This window comes from Martes martes (genome assembly GCF_963455335.1).
Source record: "Martes martes genome assembly, chromosome: 4".
Classification (NCBI taxonomy): Eukaryota; Metazoa; Chordata; class Mammalia; order Carnivora; family Mustelidae; genus Martes; species Martes martes.
Genome location: NC_137891.1, coordinates 19,428,786 through 19,450,123, shown reverse-complemented (window position 1 = coordinate 19,450,123; position 21,338 = coordinate 19,428,786). Strand labels below are relative to the sequence as shown.

Here is a 21,338-nt window from a genome sequence, read left to right as displayed (position 1 = left end):
TTTGGGCTCTGTTGTACATCCCTGAAGTATGAAACCATAGAAGGTCTGATGAATTATATTTCACTTCCAATGGCTCCCATGTGTACAAGATGAAAAAGAGGTCCGGTTCTTTTTTTAACTTATTATGAGGGGGTGATTTAGTCACGAAAGCAAATAAAACTAAGAGGGACATTCCCCCAGACCTCAAAGGCACCAATTGGTTAATTTCCTCCACATGATGAGCAAATAATATCTTTGTACACTAATAAATATGACAACTCTTACTTTTTCTAGCTCATGAAAAGAGCCACATAGAGAATGTAAGAGTTCTGGAAATTGCCGGAAGGCTTTAAAAAAACATGCCGTATCCATGGTCTTCCTGATTTATACCGTGGACGAACGCTGGCAGCAGAAACTCCAGGTCCCACTGGGCTGACGGGCACGGCTTTCTGAGCTTCCAAGTGCTTTCCGAAAGCCAGAGGTACCCCGGAGGGCCCTCTTCCTGGCGGCCCTGGCAGCTTCTTGAGCTTGGCCTCCTTGCCTTCTCCGTTCCCTGACAAAGTCTCCTTCCTTGACTCACAGAGGAGGTTCCAGCCCAGCAATACTTGGAAATCGATGAGGTGACGACAGATAGCTTCAGAGTGACCTGGCATCCCCTCTCGGCGGACGAAGGGCAGCACAAGTTGATGTGGATTCCAGTCTACGGCGGCAAGACCGAAGAAGTGAGTTGTCTGAAACACACTGAAAAGTCATCTGGAGCACCTTTTTCTGGAAGTGAATAGCCCCTGCACATTGGCGTGGGTCTTCACTTTAAAAGAGTTCGAGAATCCCAGAAGTCGTTAATATTTGTCCTGGCATGCAGTTTTATAAATGTCAAATGCTATGATTTTTCTAAGATTAAAATGGCATTTTTTTTTTGCTAGAACCTTCATTATATATTTAATATATTCTCAGGTCCTTTGACTTTCATACATGACATTGGATAAAAAAATTTCAACTGGTCCTTTTGCAATACGAATAGCTTATTTCTTGAGGGAATTGAAAGGAACGTGGTCTCGGCTTTGACTTTAAAATGGAATTCAGTGGCCCTGGAGTTCGTTACGCTTAGCTGTTTCTTGCTTATGATCAGGATAACTGTTTTTCCTTTTTATTATTTTTTTCTTAACTTTCACTGCTATTCAAGTAAACCCTGTTACTAAGCACCGAATGCTTTCCAGGTTCTCCTAAAAGAAGACCAAGACTCCTATGTTATTGGAGGCCTGGAGCCCGGCACTGAATATGAGGTTTCGCTCTTGGCCATATTGGATGATGGGAGCGAGAGTGAGGTGGTGACCGCTGTGGGGACCACGCGTAAGTGTCAGTCTGGCCGAGAGGACCTCACCAGCGGCCGCCATCCGTTCTGATACCCTCCCGCCCACCTGGTTGCCTGCCCATCCACCTTATTCCTGCCTGCAAGGCTTTAATTTCTCTATGTTCCCCAGAGTTCTTCATGTGCCCTCACCTTTAATGAAACCGCTGCATGAAGCGTATGAGAATCCTAGGCTATCACCCTAAAGGCAGAGACCGTATCTGTCTTGTTCACCGTTATACCCCCTGCACCTAGCATAGTGCTTGTTGTATTTTAACTGTGCAATAAATACTTGTTGAATGGGCGGATGGATGGGTAAAGTAATATAAAAGTGAATAAATGAGTGAACAAATAAGCCGAGGGCAAGCATGTCCAAGAGCTTTTGGAATTTCCCAAGTCAATCTCGGTTCCAAGAATCTTGTATAAAATTCACTCGCTGATTCATTCATCCCTTCATTTTTTAAATATGAGGTATTAACCACATATTAAATTTTCTTTGATGAGGTTCCCTGGAATCAGACTCTGAGACAGAAAATTGCAGCCAGAAGGTTAATTGAAGACTGTAGTTGGGAGATACATCTGTAAGGAAGTAAGGATGGTGGGATGAGGCATAGGGAGAAGCTATAACTGAGGCTTTGGCTAATTCCATGAGGTGTTCTGGACCTGGGATGACCCTCCACAGTTGTCCCCAACTGTGTCAATGGGGGTGAGCCTTTGTATCCCCGCATCCCCAGTCATTGGAGGCGGGCCATCCCCTGATGGAGTCTGTGACCTCAGCCGGAGGCTGTTCCCAGAGCTCTGAGCCACTGGCAGCCAGTATTCCAGAAGCTGGTGATGAGTGAGCGACCCTAAAGAGGGGCTCTGGGAGGAGAACCACACCATTGCTCCAATGTGGCGATTGCCCATGGCGTATACACGACACGGAAGATATGCATATGCTCTTCCTTGGTGGTCTTGTTCGGCAGCCCTTTCCCAGCGTGATCTACAGCACTGTTTATTTTCCTTCAATTACCATGGCTATGCCCCATTTCACAGTAACCAGGAGGTTTCACAAAGATATATGTGTAAGTCAAATGTTCATATGAAGGCTGGATCTGTGATTAGAAACATTCGCTTCTGCGGGTTTCAGTTTCGTTACCAGCAGAATAGGTAGCATGTCTACTTCATTGACAGCTTGTTTCTTTCTTGCAATCAGAGTCAAGATGGTTGGGAGAAACAAGTGAGACAATATAGGGGGAATTTTCTCCGAAAACTGTAATAGGCTCCACGCAAACGTGCAGTTACAATCATTACACAATGTTGAAGTCATGAATATTTTCTTAGTTGACAGTGTTTGGACCGAACCACCTACGACCATAGCCCCCACCAGACCTGTGACGTCAGGTAAGGACAAATAGAGTTTGTCCCCATTTCCCCAGAAGAAGTTTGATTTAAACAGAAGTTATGTTATCCCAGTTTTATTTATATTATTATTTAGGAATGGTGCCTTCCCATTCAAATTTCACTCCTCTTAGAACCTCTCAACCTCTTCTCAGCCCTACATGCCAATGAGTCTTGGGACCTCACTGTGACATCTCTACCTCTTCCATCGTTGTTTTGGGTTCCTATTCAGTCTTTCAGAAGATGTTCACAAAGCACACCCCAGGAGTCTATCCTTCTCTAGATCACAGTGACTTCTATTACTGTCTGTTGAGAATTACTCACATCATGGTGTCCTTGTATTTCAGTGGGTAACTGAGACCTGGTTGTTCTAACGGGCTTCCCACCTCAGCTACTTTCTCTTTCAGCTTAACTTGCTCCACCTCCCTGCTTATGATACACCTTCCAACTAGCTGTCGCAGTCAACTAGGTGAAACAGAAATTTGATTATACTACTTTTTCTTCCTACCTAAAACCCTTCAGTGGCTCTCCATCACCCGTTCACTCACTGACTGACTCATTCATTCTCTAGTTAATCTGTATCGAGCCCTTCTTTAGCACAGTGTGTCCCAAATCTCTTTATTATAACATCCAAGATCCTTCTGCTTTTCTCCTTGGATTCCACCACATTTTTCAAGCTCTCCCATTTCCTCCTGCCACCTAGGACTCCTGGCTAGCCCTGAAGGTGAGACATTGCCTCCCATTCCCACTACCCAGTACCCTCCCCCAGTTTTGCCTGCTAAATGTCACTCTCCTGTCTCCTCTGTGACTTTTACTATTTTTGTCGAGTGTTCATCCCTGTATATCTCAAAGGCCCAACACAATCTGGCATGAAGGGAGCACTCAGTGAATGTTTGCTGAATGAATGGAGGAATGAAGAGAAGAAAGAGTCTTCTGGAGATGGACAGAGTGAAAGGAAGTCAGATGGTATAAATGAGGGAGCCAGCATCTCGGTAGTGGAGAGGGAGTGTGTCAGAGAGCATGGATGAAGGAGTTTGGACAGATATCAGAGAAAGGATAAAATCCATATGGGCTGAATAGATAGACGCAGCCATGATGAGAGATGTGTGCTTTGAGTGACGAGTGTTGAAATAGAAATGAGGGAACAGGTGAATAGGATATATGCTGGATACTGGATCATACCCTGAGGCGGACCACATCCAGACCCTCATTTTTGCTTCTCCAGCAGAGGACTGGTGGGAGGTGTTCGTGCGCATGCTCCCCTGGAGGCTCCCCTTGTCCAGGGGCTTCTCCCCAGGTCCCCTTAATAATATATGTCTATGTATACATACATACATACATACATACATACATACATATACATACATACATACAGGGCTGAAAGTTTTGAGGGGTCCATGATCCACCTTGGAAGCATCTCTTAAATTCATTTCTATCTGCTCCCGGTAGACATGATGCCCAACCTCCCCCTCTCCCCTCCATTAATCACTAAAGCTGAGTTGTTCTTGTTATGGCTTCACATTAGAGAGATACATCAGTGGTATTTGTTGCCATGTCGACACACGGTCTCTAGAGCTCATGTTGGAATATGATGGGTTAAAAGTTCTTTAATCCCTGGTTGTGCTTATTCCAGTTTTCCGGACAGGAATCAGAAACCTGGTTGTAGATGACGAAACCACTTCTAGCCTGCGGGTAAAATGGGACATTTCAGACGGCAGCGTGCAGCAGTTAAGGGTGACCTACCTGACTGCTCAAGGGGACCATGCGGAAGAAGTGATAGGAACGGTCTGTATACGCACATCTGCCTAGACACCACGCAGTTCCCCGACTAACAAACCTAACGAGGCTGTCCCCGGAGATCCGTGCAAGCTTGACGACTCATTTCTTGGTGACTCTACCATCTCCCAAAACTAATGTTTTTTGTTCATCTGAACTTAACTCCTGGTTTCTTAATGACCTCTCTAGCTCCAAAACTTGCTCTGCATACAACTTGCTTCAAATTGAGAAAGCTTCTGAACCTTATCTCCCAGGCGACAATTCGATGAAGCACCAAAGTTGGGTCACACGTAGTCTACTGTGCCCTGTCTCTGTCTGTATATACAGTTGACCCTTGAACAACATGGGTTTGAATTGCACGGGTCCGCTTATATGTGGCTTTTTTTTCAGTAAATACAATACAGTCTTGTGTATGTGTTTTCTCTTGTGATTTTCTTGATAACGTTTTTTTCCAGCTGACTTTATAGTAAGGATACACTGTGTAATACATACAACATGCAAAAATATGTGTTGATCAACTATTTACACAAATCAGTAAGGCTTCTGGTCAACAGAAGGCTATTGGTAGTTAAGTTTTAGGGGAGTCAAAAGTTATACATGGATTTTGGGCTGTGCAGGGGCTCATCAGCCCTAACACCTGTGTCGTTCAAGGATCAACCACACCTATATATAAACTTCTAACATAGAAACTTTTAATATATACACATATACTAAACTTCTTTGCCCTTGGGAGTAGGATTAAAAGTTTCTTTGCAAAGCATGCATGAAAGGTTGTCTTTATATAGTTGAAGTGTTTCTAATGGGATAACACCTATTAATACATTGTTGGGTTTTCACGGACATCAACTCATTTTCAGCAGTTCTATAGTCATTTCTAACTTATTCTTAAATATGACTGTTTCCCTAAGGGGGTTTGGATTTTTATATACTGAGTTTTCTTTGTTTCATTTAATTCGTTTTTCTATATTAGAAACCTGAGTATACTTTGAGTCATGGCCTTTCCGTGTTTTCTTAATTTATACCGTATCATTCCTTTTATTCAAGAACCTGAACTTTGTTTCCTGAATGAGCTTCCCATCAGACCAGACCAGTTTGCATCTAAAGGAAATTTTTCTTTTTAGTCATGGACTATGCCTTATTTAACCTCATTACTTGCATTTCTTGTCCCCTGCTGCATTATTTTAAGACACTCTAGGAAAGACATCTCCAAATTCATTATTGCTCAAGAATAACATTATTATCCTTTGTTTCTCTTCCTTAAGTATAAAGCCTTTGATGGAAAATTATTTTTATTTATGTGCTTCCATAAGCAATTATTTGAGCCCAGATTTGTCTCAGGAAAGTACTTAATTTCAGGCTGATGGAGGACTTGTTACGGAGCATGATATTCTTGGGAATAGTCACATCCACAGTGAGTAACCAGAAGGTCCATGAAATTGGTCTGGGGGTAATTTTAGAAAATTAACAGACACTTGAATAAAATAAGTTGAGTTATAAATTCACCCAGATCATGCATTTAAATGGCCCATGATTGAAAAGTTCAAAATAAAATTGTACTTAGCAATGGTAACTAGGGACATCATTTGGATGTTTAAGTTTCCCTGTTATTGTCCCTTACTTTAATTTAGTTCCTAAAAATGAGACCCATAAAAACTTCCCAGAGTAAGAGTTTTGTTTTTTTGTTTTTTGTTTCTACTCTTTCCAAGAAACATATTAAGCTTCTTGCTAAATTATTCTTGCTAATTTGGAAAGACACAATTTAATCTCATGCATGCACTTGTAAGCTATGCAAGGTAAAATAATAATAATATTTACTTTGGGTTGTCTCTAGATAATATTCCCTTTGCTAGTTTCTTTCATTTCACACTGTTTATTTTGAAACACTTGGACACCTACATGAAGGGAAAAAAAGATCAAAGGTCTGAAATACACATGTGCCCCAGTTAAGCAAACCCTTCATGAAAATGAAAAATATTGATAAATTTGGTGGTGATTATTTGCTGTGCAGAAGTATTTTTGCTAAACTGAAGAAAGTACTGTAGAATTCTTTAATATCAAGCTCTTCTACCAAATCCCACTTGAATTGGATTCGTGCACATTTAATTTACAGGCATCTTTTCAGGGACCCAACTGAGAGGATTAATTGAGAATTTCTATCTCAGTGTTTAGGAAAGGTTACTTCTGCATAAGTGTATTATTGTATTAGAGACAGAAAGTAGGTGCATCTAGATTTAGATTATAAAACAAAATAGGGCAGGCAGTTGCAGATCTGTACCGAAGTCTAAAGGCCTTGAACTCCCAACACCAAAGGAATATCTTTAAGTAATAATGCATGACAAGAGAAAGGCAGAGAGCTAAAGCACATTATAAAAGTGAGAAAGGAGTTGTGTCCAGATAAGAGAAATGCCTTTTCCCGCCTTACCACATTTTCCTTAACTGTAAAAGCTGATTAGATTTGCTTGAGGAAATGATCAAGTGAGAGGATGGTGTATGTCTGTTAACGTTAGTAAACCAAGGTAAAACTTCAGTGTATGGAAAACAAGGAGAACTCAGTTTCCTTTTCCAATTGAGTAAGTGAAATATCCATATATTTTCTAAACCTAATCAAATCTGCCAAATATTTCCCATAAAAAGCTTTTGACCTTGGAGAAAGTAAAGCTACTTGATCAGCAATGACTTTGCCCTGAATTTGTTGTCATTGTGTGGAGGTCACACACTTCTTTATTTGTAAAAGGCTGATCAGGATTTCAGAATTTTCTAGAACCTAGATGGCAACATCCATAATCACAACCTGAATTCTGATTTGCAAGAAATATTCCAGAACACGTAGACTCAGTGTGTGGCTCTGTCTCCTACAAGATAAGTTTGGATATTAAGATTAAGATTTTAGAAATATTTATAGCAATTTGACATTGCCGCAACATCCAAGGACATGATCTTTTTTTTTTTTTTTTCAGAAATTTTGTCTTACTGTATTTTATAAAAATATTAGTCTTCAATAGATTGGAATTAAAACAGCAGCGCCAACATTACCCAGCCCCCTATCACAGATAGTGTTTGACTCACCGTCTAGACACAGTTTTATAAGCTGGGAACACAATGAGATGCAGGGAACCCTGTTTCTCCTGATGGGATCCAGGCTGCTCCGAACAGCTTTGGGCAATAATGGAGCCAGACATGAAGTTCCATTTCTAAAAGAAAATTTAAAACGTGAACGTTCACTGGTTAGATTTGCATCTCATTTAACCATAAAGCATCTTTTATAGAATTGTTTTATAAACAAAACCGCCATCTGCTGTGATCTACAGCATCTGTTTTTAGTAAGAGCCCGTCTTTACCCTGCTCTGTGCAAACAAGCAGAGACCAAGCAGAAGGAACGTTGCATTCCCCAAGAGGAGATTTGCATTTTATTCTTGGAAATGAATATCATTAGGGTAAAAATGCTCAGACGGCGTAGCCACATGCAGCAGGGTGTAGGTTAAAGCAAGGTTCAGGCTAGATATTCAGGATTCCAGGATGGCTTCTCTTCTCAAAAGCTGTGTGGGCCTCAGTTTCCCCCCATATGTAAAATTTATGTAAGGTTACTCCTTACCTCAAAGGGCTGTGGTGGAGACGAAGTGAATTGCTATATTAGAATTGTTAGGGTAGCACCTGGTGCATAATAATTGCTGGGTAAAGGATGAATGTTTCAAACGACATCAACTACTTCCTAGCAAACTCAGTGATTTCTCCACAACGGCTCTATTGCTTTTCAGAATCCCACAGTCTAAATGGGATTGGGTCCAAGCTCATGCATTTCTCAGTTTGAGAGATGACCTTATTTCAGGAATATCAACATGGGTGGTTTGCTAAACGGGCAGCTTGGACCGAATGCCCAGGCTCTTCAGAGGAGTTATTTAAAAGAAGTGCCCTAAAGGAAGCTACACTGATGGGATAATGCAAGTCAGGGCAAGCCCTGTTCTTCCTTTACCTGTCCCTAATGCCAGGCTTATCTAACTCATTCGAGAATAAAGCAGAGCTCTTAAAACAAAAAAAAACAACAAAAAAAAACCTCCCTTCCGGGTCCACATCAACACACCCCTGTAGGATATTTCAGTGTCCCTTTCATCCAAGGAGTAAAATCGTACTAATTCATTATAAAGTCACCTAATTCAGACTTCCTTTTTAACAGCATATCTTAGAAAATTGCTTTTAGAGCTTAACAGTATCTTAGCAACAGCTGCTTCTGGGTTCAGCTCGAGGCTTCCTAGGGCTTAGTCCGTGATTTATAGGTCTCTTCCCTCATCCAGAAGTAGACAGCACAGCCCTTTTCCTGCTGGCATTTTACCCAGGCCTGGAACCAAAAAAGCATCTCCAGCTGTCCCAGTCTTGTGACTCCTTTAAACACGTTTGGGTCAGTTCTTAGATCTTACTTAGCATTTTTCCAGCCATGATTAAGTTCCCCGCATGGCCCTGAGGTGTGCCAGCGTCTGACTGCCGAAGCAGAGGCAGAAAGTCTTGTGGTTTTGACTTTGAGAACATGTGGCTTTTCTGGTCCGTGTGCTCGCTGGGGGTTACCAGAATGTGCCCCACTAAGCCACGTGGCACGGCATTACACGGATGCTTGTGCGGTGTGGACCCCACGCCTGCCTTTCGGTTTTTGCAGCCTTGAGAGGTGGAGTGATGGTGATTTCAGATTGAGGAAGACATCTCCTTTCAGAAATAAAAAAGCTGCCTCAGTTTGTAGTCTTACTGGGAACTATGTTTTGCTCTGGAAAACACGGATTTAATGCCTAGTTCTGTTGTTCTTGGCCAGCTTCCATTTTTTCTAAAGTGCTGGGATACGATTATGTCTGAGAGAGTGAAGAAGGGAAGGCTGAGTTTTCTAGAGGATACTGAAGTAAAATAAAAAATGATAAGCAGGCTGGGCTAGAGAATGAGTCCTCCTAAGCTACACACACCTGCTTTCCAAAGACATGATGATTCTCACTTCTGGGTACTTTACAAATGCTGAAAAGATGCTGCGAGACTATTCCTCAGACCTAATTGCTTCTAATTTAAACCTGCTCTCGAGGTTATAAGCTGAGGGCCGCTGTGAGGGCGATTCCAGACAAATGCTTTTGCACGGATGCCTATTTTTCTCATTGCTGTTCAAGCACGTTGCCTTGCTTCTGGTTATTTCCAGGTCCCCGGAGTCCTGCTCCATTTATAGACCAACAGGATCAAAAGTCTTAACTAAGACTGGGGTCCTTTGCTTTTCTCTTCAGGTTATGGTGCCTGGAAGCCAGAACAATCTCCTTCTGAAATCTCTGCTTCCCAATACTGAATACAAAGTCACGGTGACTCCCATCTACGATGATGGAGAAGGTGTCAGCGTCTCTGCCCCGGGAAAAACCTGTGAGTGAAGCCTTCTGCCCGTGCCTGCTAGCTGACTAGCTCGTTGAAACTGCCCAGCCCCCGCCATCTCCCACAATGTGCCCTGAAAACCACGGTGTGGTGTGGGGGAAAGACCGGAAGAGATTGGGAGGCTGAAAACTCTGTATGAATCCTTTGTCCGCCCAGGCAAGCTGTATGAATCTGGGCGAGGCGAGCCTAGCTGCCCAGGGCTTCAGTTTTCTCGTATGTAAAAGCAAAGACTTAAAAAACTACGCGTTCCTCCTCCAGCATCTAAGTCATCCCAGGTCCTGCTGATTCTCCAAATGTGTCCTGCGGGCCAGTCCTCTTGTCTTCCTCTGGCGGCTCCGCCCTGATCCACGCCGCACTCTGTCGCTAAAACGAGCGCTTCTGCTCTTGGATCCTTCATTCTCCTCCCTGCAGCCCGAGAGGCTTTTCAAAATGCAAATTATCTCACGTCAGACGTCTGTGTCAAGCCTCCCGGTGTCCTCCCATGAGCCTCCCATTGGACTCGGGCTAAAACCCAACAGCCTTCCTGTGACCCTACAAGGTGCTCTGAGACCCGGACCCTGCCAGTTCCCTCCATCTCACCCCCTAACAAGTGCCGCAGCCATCAAGTACCCACTTTCCTGCTCTTCCCTGGACATCTTAAGCTTGTTCCTGCCTTAGGGCCGACGTACTAGCTCTTCCTCCCACGCAGAATATCCTCCCCAGATGTTTGCCTTTGGGGCTTTTTCTCATCATTTTGGCTCCAGCTCAAAATCACCCCCTCAGACTTTCCTGACAGACTTTCCTGACCACTCCCTGCAAAGTAGCTCCCACTCTCCAAGCCCTCAACCTGTTCTTTGGTTGATGTTTTGTTGTTGTTGTTTTATCATGTTAAGGCACCAATGACTACCTGATATTTTCTTGTTGACTCATGTTATGTGTCTCCCTTCCTTGGAGAGCAACATCACGGGAGGCCAGGACCTCATCCGTACTGTTTGCCTTTACATGCAAATCTCCTGCAGTGCTGGGTGACACGGAGGGTCCGTCCCTCAGTGTTTGTTTTGGGGGAACTGGCCATGATGGTCGAGCGAGGAGCGTGTACCCAGGAGTACACCGTTGGTTAAAGGCACTACAGAGTCTTAGCTGTCTTCATTGCTGTGTGGTTGTCTGTACTCGCAAGAACTACACCAGAACCCAGTGGCTTCAAAGAGGAACCATTTTATTCTAGTGCATGATTTTGTAGGTCAGGGAATTAGCCCAGGCTTGCTGGAAATTCTGCTCCAACTAGGTTGGTCTAAAGGATCCAGCACAACTTTACCCACATGTCTGGCATGTTGGTCGGGACACTTGGAAGGCTGGACTCAGCTGAGCCTCTCTCTCTCTCTCTCTCCATGTGGTCTTCAAGCCTTGCCATGTGCTGGTTCCAGCAGGAGAGTCATAGTTCTTACGTGATGACTCAGGGCTCTAAGAGCAGGAGTTCCAAGAGGTAGAAAGTGGAAACTGTCAGGACAGTTAAGGGCTATGTTTGGCCCTGGCCCAGGATCACTTCTGCCGTAGTCCATTGGGTGAGGTGTTCATAGAACCCACCCAGATTTGAAGGAAGGGGGTTTGAAAATCCCGCACCCATCTTTAATCCACCACAGTCACCGAACAGTTATACGTGACTAGGTGCAAAATGGTGGCAAGGCCTGAATTCTGTGCTTGGGCACTTAAGTGTGGATTTTTCAAGGAAGCGTACAAGTCATTAAAATTCTGTAGCTGCTGGTTTCAAATCAGCGTAGTGAATTCTCTAGTTTTGAGTCGGTTTTGGATTATTTTTACCACTCTAATGTTCCATAAAGTTACCGTAAACCCTGCCACTGTGGAGAGGGGAGGGGAAAAAGAGGGAAGGAAGGCTATGGGAAGGCAAAGGGGCTCCGTCTACTTACTGCTCACCTGGGCTCAAAGACCTACTTTTAACTGTCTTATGTTAAAAATTAACATAATATGGGGGCATCTGTGTGGCTCAGTGGGTTAAGCCTCTGCCTTCAGCTCAGGTCATGATCTTAGGGTCCAGGGATGGTGCCCCGCATCGGGCTCTCTGCTCAGTGGGGAGCCTGCTTCCCTCTCTCTCTCTCTCCTGCCTCTCTGCCTACTTGTGATCTCTATCTCTGTGTCAAATAAATAAATAAAATCTTTTAAAAAATTAACATAATATGTAGGACTCCCATGATGAGCAAATATATGCACTCACACAAATAAAATCCATGTAAAGACTTTTACTATGGAACTATGACTTAAATCCTATTGCAGATATATCACCACATGTAACAATATCTATATAGTAAAATTATTTCCAGGTGTTAGTGGATGGTCTTCCCATTTGAAGCCATAGTCAACACAGCTCCATTCCATTAACAGTAACAAAAATGATGACGGTGGTATCTGTCCGCGTGCACAATGGTTTACAAAAGGCTCTCCACATCAATGGCTTAGTGTTTTGATAAAAAAAATTGGTAAACAACAATATACAGTTTCAAACAATGTAGGCAATATTAAGATGAAAGCAAAAAAAAAAAAAAATCACCAGAATCTTCCTTCCTCGAGTTAGCATCATTACCACTGGGCGTGCACCCTTGATACTGCTGTACAAACATACTTTGATAGTGGAACGCAGTGGTGTATAGACAGAACTGTTTAATAAACACAATTCAATTCAGTGTCACTCAAAATAAACTGAAGAAAAGGAATGAGAATGACCTTCAGTGAACTACTGATCTTCACATGGAAGTGCTTCACCACAAGAATTTACTTTACTTTACTTTTTATATATTTAATTTTCAGAACAACCCCAGACTCTCAAAATCGCACTGTGTGTTAATACATTTTTACTTGTAAATATTTTTAACATTATGGGACGCTAGCTTGGATTTTGTTAACAGTGTCTTTTGTTAAGATGGAAACCACACTAAACCACTGTTTTTCCTTTTCTCTGCTCAGTGCCACCCTCTGGTCCCCAAAACTTACGGGTCTCAGAAGAATGGTATAACAGGCTGCGCATTACATGGGATCCCCCGTCTTCCCCCGTAAAGGGCTATAGGATTGTCTACAAACCTGTTAGTGGTAAGTAATGCTTCATAAAAAAAAAAAATATTGTTACCATGATTAGGCATCTGAAATGGTTTTCAAGACAAATCATTTTTGTCTTGATTTTCTGTCTATCTTTGCTTTTTTTTTTTTTTTTTTTTTTAAAGATTTTATTTATTTATTTGATGGACAGAGATTACAAGTAGTCAGAGAGGGAGGCAGGGAGAGAGGAGGAAGCAGGCTCCCCGCTGAGCAGAGAGCCCGATGCGGGGCTCGATCCCAGGACCCTGAGATCATGACCCGAGCCGAATGCAGAGGCTTTAACCCACTGAGCCACCCAGGCGCCCCTCTATCTTTGCTTTTATCTTTAGTTTCAGGAAGTGGGAAGGGCCTTACCTTTTTTTGAAAAAAAAATTTTTTTTCCTTGTATGGTCATTGTTAGGGTAGATATTATCAGAACAATGAAGTCATGGCTGCACCTAAAAAATGACGGGGCTTGTTTATGAGCAGAATTCATACTTGTTATGTACCTAACCTAGGTGCCCCCCAGACAAGGAACCAGTCAAAGGACGCCTTGACTAGGTGGGAGTAGGAAGCTTCTATAGCTCATTGGATATGTAAGCCCTAAACATCCAGAATCTCTAATTTCTAATTCCTCTTCTACCTCTTCTTGGTTTAGTAGGAAAAAAAGTTGACTGACTTCTTGATTTAATAGGAAAAAGTTAGTTTACCAACTTCTTAGTCTTTTCATTTTGGAAACTGTATTAGAAACTGTATAAAATTAGGAAACTGTATAAAATTCATCAGACCCCTCAGGTTGTGGCTGTAAAATACTTTTCCATCAGCCTCTTAGCCACCTTGAGGGGATCTCTCTCTCCTTACCTGCCACATCTTTCCATCCTGAAAGCAGGAGAATGGCGCAAACCAGGGCAGTCGTGGCCTTGGTCCATATGTCTGCAGAGACGAGCACTTGTTGCACTATTAACTCCTGACTTTCAGCACTTCTGTGAAGTTTAAACAGGAAACTAAAAATAGATATTAGAGGGGTCTTGTCCATCTTTTGGACTTGGGCCTTTGACTCTGATTATTCATAAGAAAGAGGTTCTCGGGACACCTGGGTGGCTCAGTGGGTTAAGCCGCTGCCTTCAGCTCAGGTCATGATCCCAGGGTCTCGGGGTCAGGTCCCGCATCAGGCTTCTTGCTCGGCAGGGAACCTGCTTCTCTCTCCGTCTCTGCCTGCTTGTGTGCTCTCTCTCTCTCTCTTTCTCTCTGACAAAAAAATAAATAAATAAAATCTTTAAAAAAAAAAAAGAAAGAAAGAAAGAAAGAGGTTCTCTAATGATGTTTACTGACTTGGCAAGAAAATTTAAAGAGTATTCTTTGGACCATGAAAAAACTCTTTCTGCCCTAAAAGAGCACACGAGGCTCAGTGTGTCATCTCAGATGTTGTTCTTGCCTCTGGGACACTTTTCAGCTTTTTCTATTGTGTCCTATTATCCAGGCCCATACAAGTAAAATACTGCTCCTCTGATTTCTCCAGACAAACATCTCTATGAACTGAAACTAAATTAGCAAGAATATATCATGGACGCGTTGGCCGGCTCAAGACTATTTCTTTGCGACCCATCACCAATTTTTTGGCTGCTTTTCTCTAGGCCTGAAGCATGTGTTAATTCATAAAACAGCCTTGCTAGATCCGTGCTTTGGACCATTTTGTAAATATCTATCAGATTCTCTGAGGGAAAATAGCTTTGTTTTAGGCCAGTGGTTGTTGACTGATGCAGTTTGGCTGCCCAGCAGAGAGATTTTTGGTAGCTACAACTTGGGAGGGTAGAGGGCTGTTCTGGGCATCTGGAAGGTAACATTAAGCATCTTAAGAGTCACAGTACCTGCCCCCACCATCCCAGAATCAAGAATTATCCAGCCCAAAATGTCCATAGCACTGAGGTTGAGAAATCTTGCTCTAAGTCAAGTGGACGAATTGTATGTGGTCATTTGAGTTAAGATTTTGGTGCATGAGAAAATCACTACTGAGATAACATGTACATACAGAAATACAGAAATACAGAAATACATTGTTGGAAGGGGCTTCTGAAGCAGAGTAAGGAGTATTTTAGGAACTTGTTAGTAACTCAAGACTGTTAAAGAATGAGCACAGATGGGGAAAGGCGGGAAGTGAATTAGTTTGTATGGAACTTAGCAAGGAATGTTTTTCGTGCTAAAGCAAAGACTCCACTAGGCTGAAAAAGTGGTGAAAATGTAAGGACCCAAAGAAGCCAGCTGGTCAAGGGCCTTGGAATAATAGTGTCATCTGTTGGTTCTGAAAAATGCTAGGAGGAGGGGATAGAACTGATCGTGGTAACATTTATGTTGGACCCTCATGCGGTAAAGTACAGCATAGTGTCCATAAAATTTGCCGCTACTGTGTCTTGCATGCCTGCTGGGGACAAGGCTGGGTGTCTGAGAAGGAATAATTGAGAATGACTTCTTCAGTATGCCAAGTGCCCCGAAGCCTACGGCAATGTAATAGCTCCACTGTGAAGGCCTTACAAAATGGCGCACGGTAGACTGTGAGGTGGACCAGCTCCTCTCAGTAAGCACTAGGGAAAGCACTGCATTTGAGAAAAAGGACTAGATCCCTAAAAAGAGCCCTAGCATGGTGTGTCAGTCTCAGAGCCAGACACGGGGCTAGGTTCAAATCCCAGCTCTGCTGCTTGTCTTCTGTGTAATCCTGGGCAACTGAAACACAGTCAAACCAGTACAATTCCTGTCAGAAGTATTTCCATTTTTCCATATTCCAGTGTAACTGAAATCACTCTTTCTCCCTTAGTCACTGGCCCGACCCTGGAAACTTTCGTGGGAGCTGGCATTAATACCATTCTTATCACAAACCTCCTCAGCGGAATGGACTACAATGTGAAAATATTTGCCTCTCAGGCCTCGGGCTTCAGTGACGCTCTGACAGGCGTGGTGAAAACTCGTAAGTCTGATGTCCCGTTGCCTCAGCCCCTGCATGTGGTTTTGCTGCTTTGCTTTCACTGTAACTCAACCCCCGCTTCAACTTGGTGGTTGGTTTTTATTTTCCTCAGCATTATCCTTTCTGGATGGTGTTTCGTGGAAAGAAAGGTGTGCGCCTCACTCAGGGCTGTAGTTCAGTGTCCCGGTTGGCAAGCCCAATGTCAGAACCTGCCATTTAAATATACTTGATGGTGACAGATAGGATTTCCTTCTGGAAAGTCTCCGTTGGCATTTTTCATATTAGGTGAAATTTTCCAACCAGTCTGTAGCCTGACATGGCCAACGCCAGTCAAAGCTGGGCCGGAGGCGGGGGAGGGTGGGGGAGGTTTGCCTTTTCAAAGGGGAGTCTTTGCCCCTCCCCCCTTATATGAACTCACACAGACACACACATACGCATATGTTTACATACACATATGTGTACATACACACACTACGCACACAGACACACACTTGCCACCCATAAAAGATACAAAAAGGACTTTCTTCTGTACCTTTTAAGGGTTTTCATGCTGTCTGCACACCATCTGGGACTTCTCACTGGCATAGACCACATCCAGACACCCATGGTATAAGGCAATGTTTTCCAAACTCCAGCATGTATGTTCCATATTCCTCATGTTTGTTTTCCTTCCACACCATCTGTTTAATATATTTCTTTAAATTGACTTACATTTTTTTTAACTTAAATACTTTTCAAAACTCACATAATTATCCTAAACAGAGACCAGTATTTTTAATACACATTAAAGATAATACACAAATAGTGGAAATAACCACGGTGGGGCTGTGTGCTCATTAAAATCATGCTGAGTGCTCTCAGCTATGCATGTGCCCCACACCTGAGAAGGAGAGTCAAAAGGAGAAGCCTTCAATCTGCCACATTTTAGCGGTCACCTTGAGCAAATGACTTAGCTTCTCTGAGGTCAAGTTCTCTCAACTCTAAAATGAAGATAACAGACTGATTGAGAGGCTTGCAGAAGTAAAGGCTAAAATGTCTGCCCTACGGCAAGCACTCGTGAAAAACCATTATTATTATTATTGTAATGATTGTGCTTTATACCCTTGGCCCAAAAGTCACTCTCATCCCTCGCCAAGTAATTTATCTGATGAATGGAATGATGCAAGAATGGGGCATATACTGAAGCAGACCCCAGGCCGCCTACACGTTAGATCGAGCCATGCTTTACATCAGAGGAGGCTTCCTGAATCTTTTTTTATGGATTATTGTAAAACCTTAAAGGCTGGATTATAGAATCCATTTAATCTCAAAAGAAACAGTCTCTCTCCAACAGATCCGTTTTGGCTTTGGCCTGTGGTTCTGATCCTGTACTTGGCTGGTGAAGTGATGCCGTTCTGGGCACTGGGGTGTCACCTCCAAGGGATTTCCCTGTTGTTCTACTAGGAACCCTCGGAGCCTGCTAGAATCCCCTGTGCATCTTCCCACCCCCTTTCTTCCCTTCACTGGCTTATCTTCATTTTCCTCTCTAGATCACTCTTTCTCTCTGGGCCACTTTTTCTGTCTCTATGATTTTTTATTGGCCTCTCTTCTCCCTGCTCGGCCTTGTCTCTTTCTATCCTCTTTTCTCTGCTTCTCTCCTTCTTCTGTTCCGTCTCTCTTCTCTTCTTCAATAAATACATTGGGTATTCCAAATATTCCTTAAAAGAGAGTATTGAATTATTTTCTATTCTGTCCTTAAAGTAAAAATTAGATGGGCTTCTCACTTCTTTCCTCTCTTTCTCCCAAGCAAAGTAAAAGCCCGTACAATGCAAATAAATTAATTTAAGGTGTTTGTGAAATTTAGCGTGGTGACATAAATCATCAGTGATTGCCTTTTTTTTAAAAAATGGAACAGGAGGGCTTATTTATTTGGCCTTGGGAAAAGAGGTTTTCTCTCTCTGATCTAACAGAAAAGAACAATGTGAAGATGTAATTTTGATTAGACAAGATCATTTTTACCATCTTGAAAAATAATTTTAAACTATTTTTATGATATGAGGTAGCGAAGAGAGAGCGAAAACATAAGAGAAAATGATGTGGACAGAAGTCAGAAGTCATTAGAGAAAGCAAATATTAATTTTCTACTTCTTTACTTAGGTCTAAATGATAAACACTAGATATTTACTCCTTTCTTGTATTAGAGAAACACCATTTTTATTGCTGCCCTCAGATAACTTTTCTGTGGGTCATTTTTTTATATCACAATGTTCTGCAATGAATAGGAATCTGTGTATTTATTTTTTTATAATTTTAATGTGTTAATCTTTCATTTTTACGTTTTCAAAAGCATGTTCATCTCCTTCAATCATGTTTTGAAGGCCAGTCCTTATGAAACTGCTCCTATTTGAGTAAGACTTCCTTTATGTCAATTTTCTTGTCCCTTTTATTTAAGCTAAAGCCATCTCCTTCAATGGTTGATAAGTGCGTGTGGTATTTAATTTTTCTATTATAAAAGTATTATAATATCATCTAGTTCCATCCATGTCATTGCAAATGGCAAGGTTTCATTTTTGATGGCTGCATAGTGTTCCATTGTGTGTGTGTGTGTGTGTGTGTGTGTGTGTGTGTGTGTGTGTGTATATATATACCACATCTTCTTTTTTAACCATTCATCTGTTGATGGACATCTAGACTCTAAGCAGAAGTAAGTCAATCAGAGAAAGACAATTATCATATGATCTCAGTGACATGAGGAATTTGAGAGGGAGGGCAGGGGGTTGTGGGGGAAGGAAGGGAAAAATGAAACAAGATGGGATCGGGGCGGGAGACAAACCATAAGAGACTCTTAATCTCACAAAACAAACTGAGGGTTGCTGGAGGGGAGAGGGTGGGAGGGATGGGGTGGCTGGGTGATGGACATGGGGGAGGGTATGTGCTATCGTGAGTGCTGTGAATTGTATAAGACTGATGATTCACAGACCTGTACCCCCGAAACAAGTAATACATTATATGTTAAGAAAAAAAGTATATATTAATTGTGGCGTATTTAGAAAACACAAATAAATAAAGAGGGAAGATTAAAAATCACTCTGAATCTCACCATCCATCACATCCAGTCTGTTCCTTGTGAACAGATATTTCCTTTTTTGTTTATAAAATCAAACAGACCATATTATCCATAATGTTTTGCAACTGTTCTTTCCAGTTATCTTTTATGCCCTAATTTACTGAGTTGATGGATTTCCCACCACTGGCTATGGGAATTCAGATTCTTTGAATTAGAATTGTATTACATTAACGCTCACTTCAGACTTGGGGACGTTTGTGGCATTGTCTGTAGTGTGATATAGGCATGCTTCTGTTTCATTCCAGTGTTCTTGGGTGTGACCAATCTTCAAGCGGACCAGATTCAGATGACCAGCTTGTGTGCCCGGTGGCAGGTGCAGCGCCATGCCACTGCCTATAGGGTGGTGATAGAGTCACTCCAGGGTAAGTGCAAGCCTTTTGTCAGGCCCTCACATTCCCAGTTCTGTGCAAATCTCTGTGGACAACAGGTGCGTAACATTAGACCAGGGCCCTCTTCTTGAGGAGACAAGATTATATTATGGACGCAGGATAGGGAGTCAGAATGATTAGTTAAGCCAACTCTTTGACCCCTCTAAATGATCATTTTCTCATCTGTTTAATGGGTATATCCACGCCGATCTTGTGGCATTCTGTAAGGCTCAAGCTGAGATTAATCCACGTGAGACACTTGCAACGGTGCTTTGCACACATTAAGCTCCAGAAAAATGCTAGCTGCTGGGCGCCTGGGTTGTTCAATGAGTTGAGTGTCTGCCTTTAGCTCAGGTCACGATGCCAGGGTCCTGGGATCGAGCCCCACATAGGACTCCCCACTTAGTGGGAAGCCTTCTTCTCCCTCTCCCACTCCCCCTGCTTGTGTTCCCTCTCTCTCTCTCTCTCTCTCTATCAAATAAATAAATAAATAAAAATCTTTAAAAACAAATATGTTAGCTGCTATTAGCAGTAGGAGACACACCGCCAGGACTAACAGTCAGTAGAATTATATGGTGCTATTGTTTTGGTATTTACTCCATGGGGATCTCAGTTTACTTTTAATGTTTTTCTTACTGACTCTTTTTATTTTGGGGGATAGTTGGCGAACAACTAACTCATTCAGGAGATGGTTCAATATATCTATGCCCTCATGGGCAGGTTTTCCAGCATTACCTTTCTCAGGTACATCCGTAATTTGGGACTTAGTTTCAAAGTTGAAACACTAAAAATGTCTGTTTATTTCAATTACAATTTTCAAGAGCAACAACAAGAGCCTGATCCCCAAAAAGTGAGTTTTTAGGGACTGTTAATCCTGTTTTCACATTATCAGCTTGGATAATATTCAGAAGATGAGATGAAATAATGAGAATTACTTTGATCCAATTTGTATTATCAGTAGAAAAGATATGTCTTGTTATTTGGGGGGGAGTCTAGAGATACTGGAGAATCCCAAGTGATTCGTCTAATCTTTCAAATTGAGTAATGAAATTGGTAAAAAATTATCTTCATAGACAAATGATCATGGTTTCCTCTTTTAAAAAATGAGGAGGAGCTAATTTTGGGGTCTGAAGGGGACGGGGCTACTGAGCCCATATCTTGGGTATAACTACATCCAAAGTACAGAAATCTCACTTTGGATCCAATCCAGAGAGTGGAAAGCACAGATTAGTAGAGTGGTGAGGGCATTTGGAAATATGGGGAGAATGTGAGACTAGAACATAAGCAACACGAGGAGAGACTCCTGGCAACCCCAGGCAAGACAGTGTCTCAAGAGACGTGCTAAGCCACTAATTCGTTGATTCCCTGTGTGTGATCCTATAAGGATCCCTTTAGCATGGCATGACTAAACATACAGGAGTGGCTTTATTCTGGAATAAACAGTGAGTTAGGCAAAGTCAGGACAAGTCATGGGGATTTTGTGGTTGTATTTAATATGATTTATGGGATGCTTAAGCAAAAGCACATGAAAACCGTGCAATTGTTTGAGAAACAACTATAGAATCTTGAGCTATGTTTCATATATCTTTATAAAACCAGTTAATTCACATTTTCGTATAGAAGGGTTGACATTTCGTGGTATTTGTTAGGCTTTTTAAAAAAATACTAAGGTTAAAAATCACACTCCCAAACTGTCCCACAATTTTTTTAACCTTTTATATCATTTAAGAAGTTGAGATGAAGGGACCTAGGCTCCTACGGATGTTCATTGTCTTTTATAAAAATTACATAGATTGACAAAAATATATCAAAACTGCCTTTATCAATGGAATCCGTGAGCTCTGTAAGTCTTTTTTAAATTAAATGTCTTTAGAGGCGCCTGGGTGGCTCAGTGGTTTAAAGCCTCTGCCTTCGGCTCAGGTCACGATCCCAGGGTCCTGGGATGGAGCCCCGCATCGGGCTCTCTGCTCTGCGGGG

At 42.3% G+C, this 21,338-nt stretch overlaps 1 protein-coding gene across 1 annotated transcript in view; it reads left to right on the top strand.

The window, feature by feature from the left end:
* COL14A1 (collagen type XIV alpha 1 chain) overlaps positions 1–21,338 on the top strand; it is a 216,088-nt gene that overhangs the window by 91,851 nt on the left and 102,899 nt on the right. The window contains exons 16-23 of the mRNA XM_080800436.1: positions 562–701; positions 1,197–1,329; positions 2,651–2,710; positions 4,341–4,492; positions 9,730–9,859; positions 12,824–12,946; positions 15,741–15,890; positions 19,239–19,355. Of these exons, the coding sequence (XP_080656562.1) occupies positions 562–701; positions 1,197–1,329; positions 2,651–2,710; positions 4,341–4,492; positions 9,730–9,859; positions 12,824–12,946; positions 15,741–15,890; positions 19,239–19,355 (1,005 nt within the window). The remainder of the gene's footprint in view (positions 1–561; positions 702–1,196; positions 1,330–2,650; positions 2,711–4,340; positions 4,493–9,729; positions 9,860–12,823; positions 12,947–15,740; positions 15,891–19,238; positions 19,356–21,338) is intronic.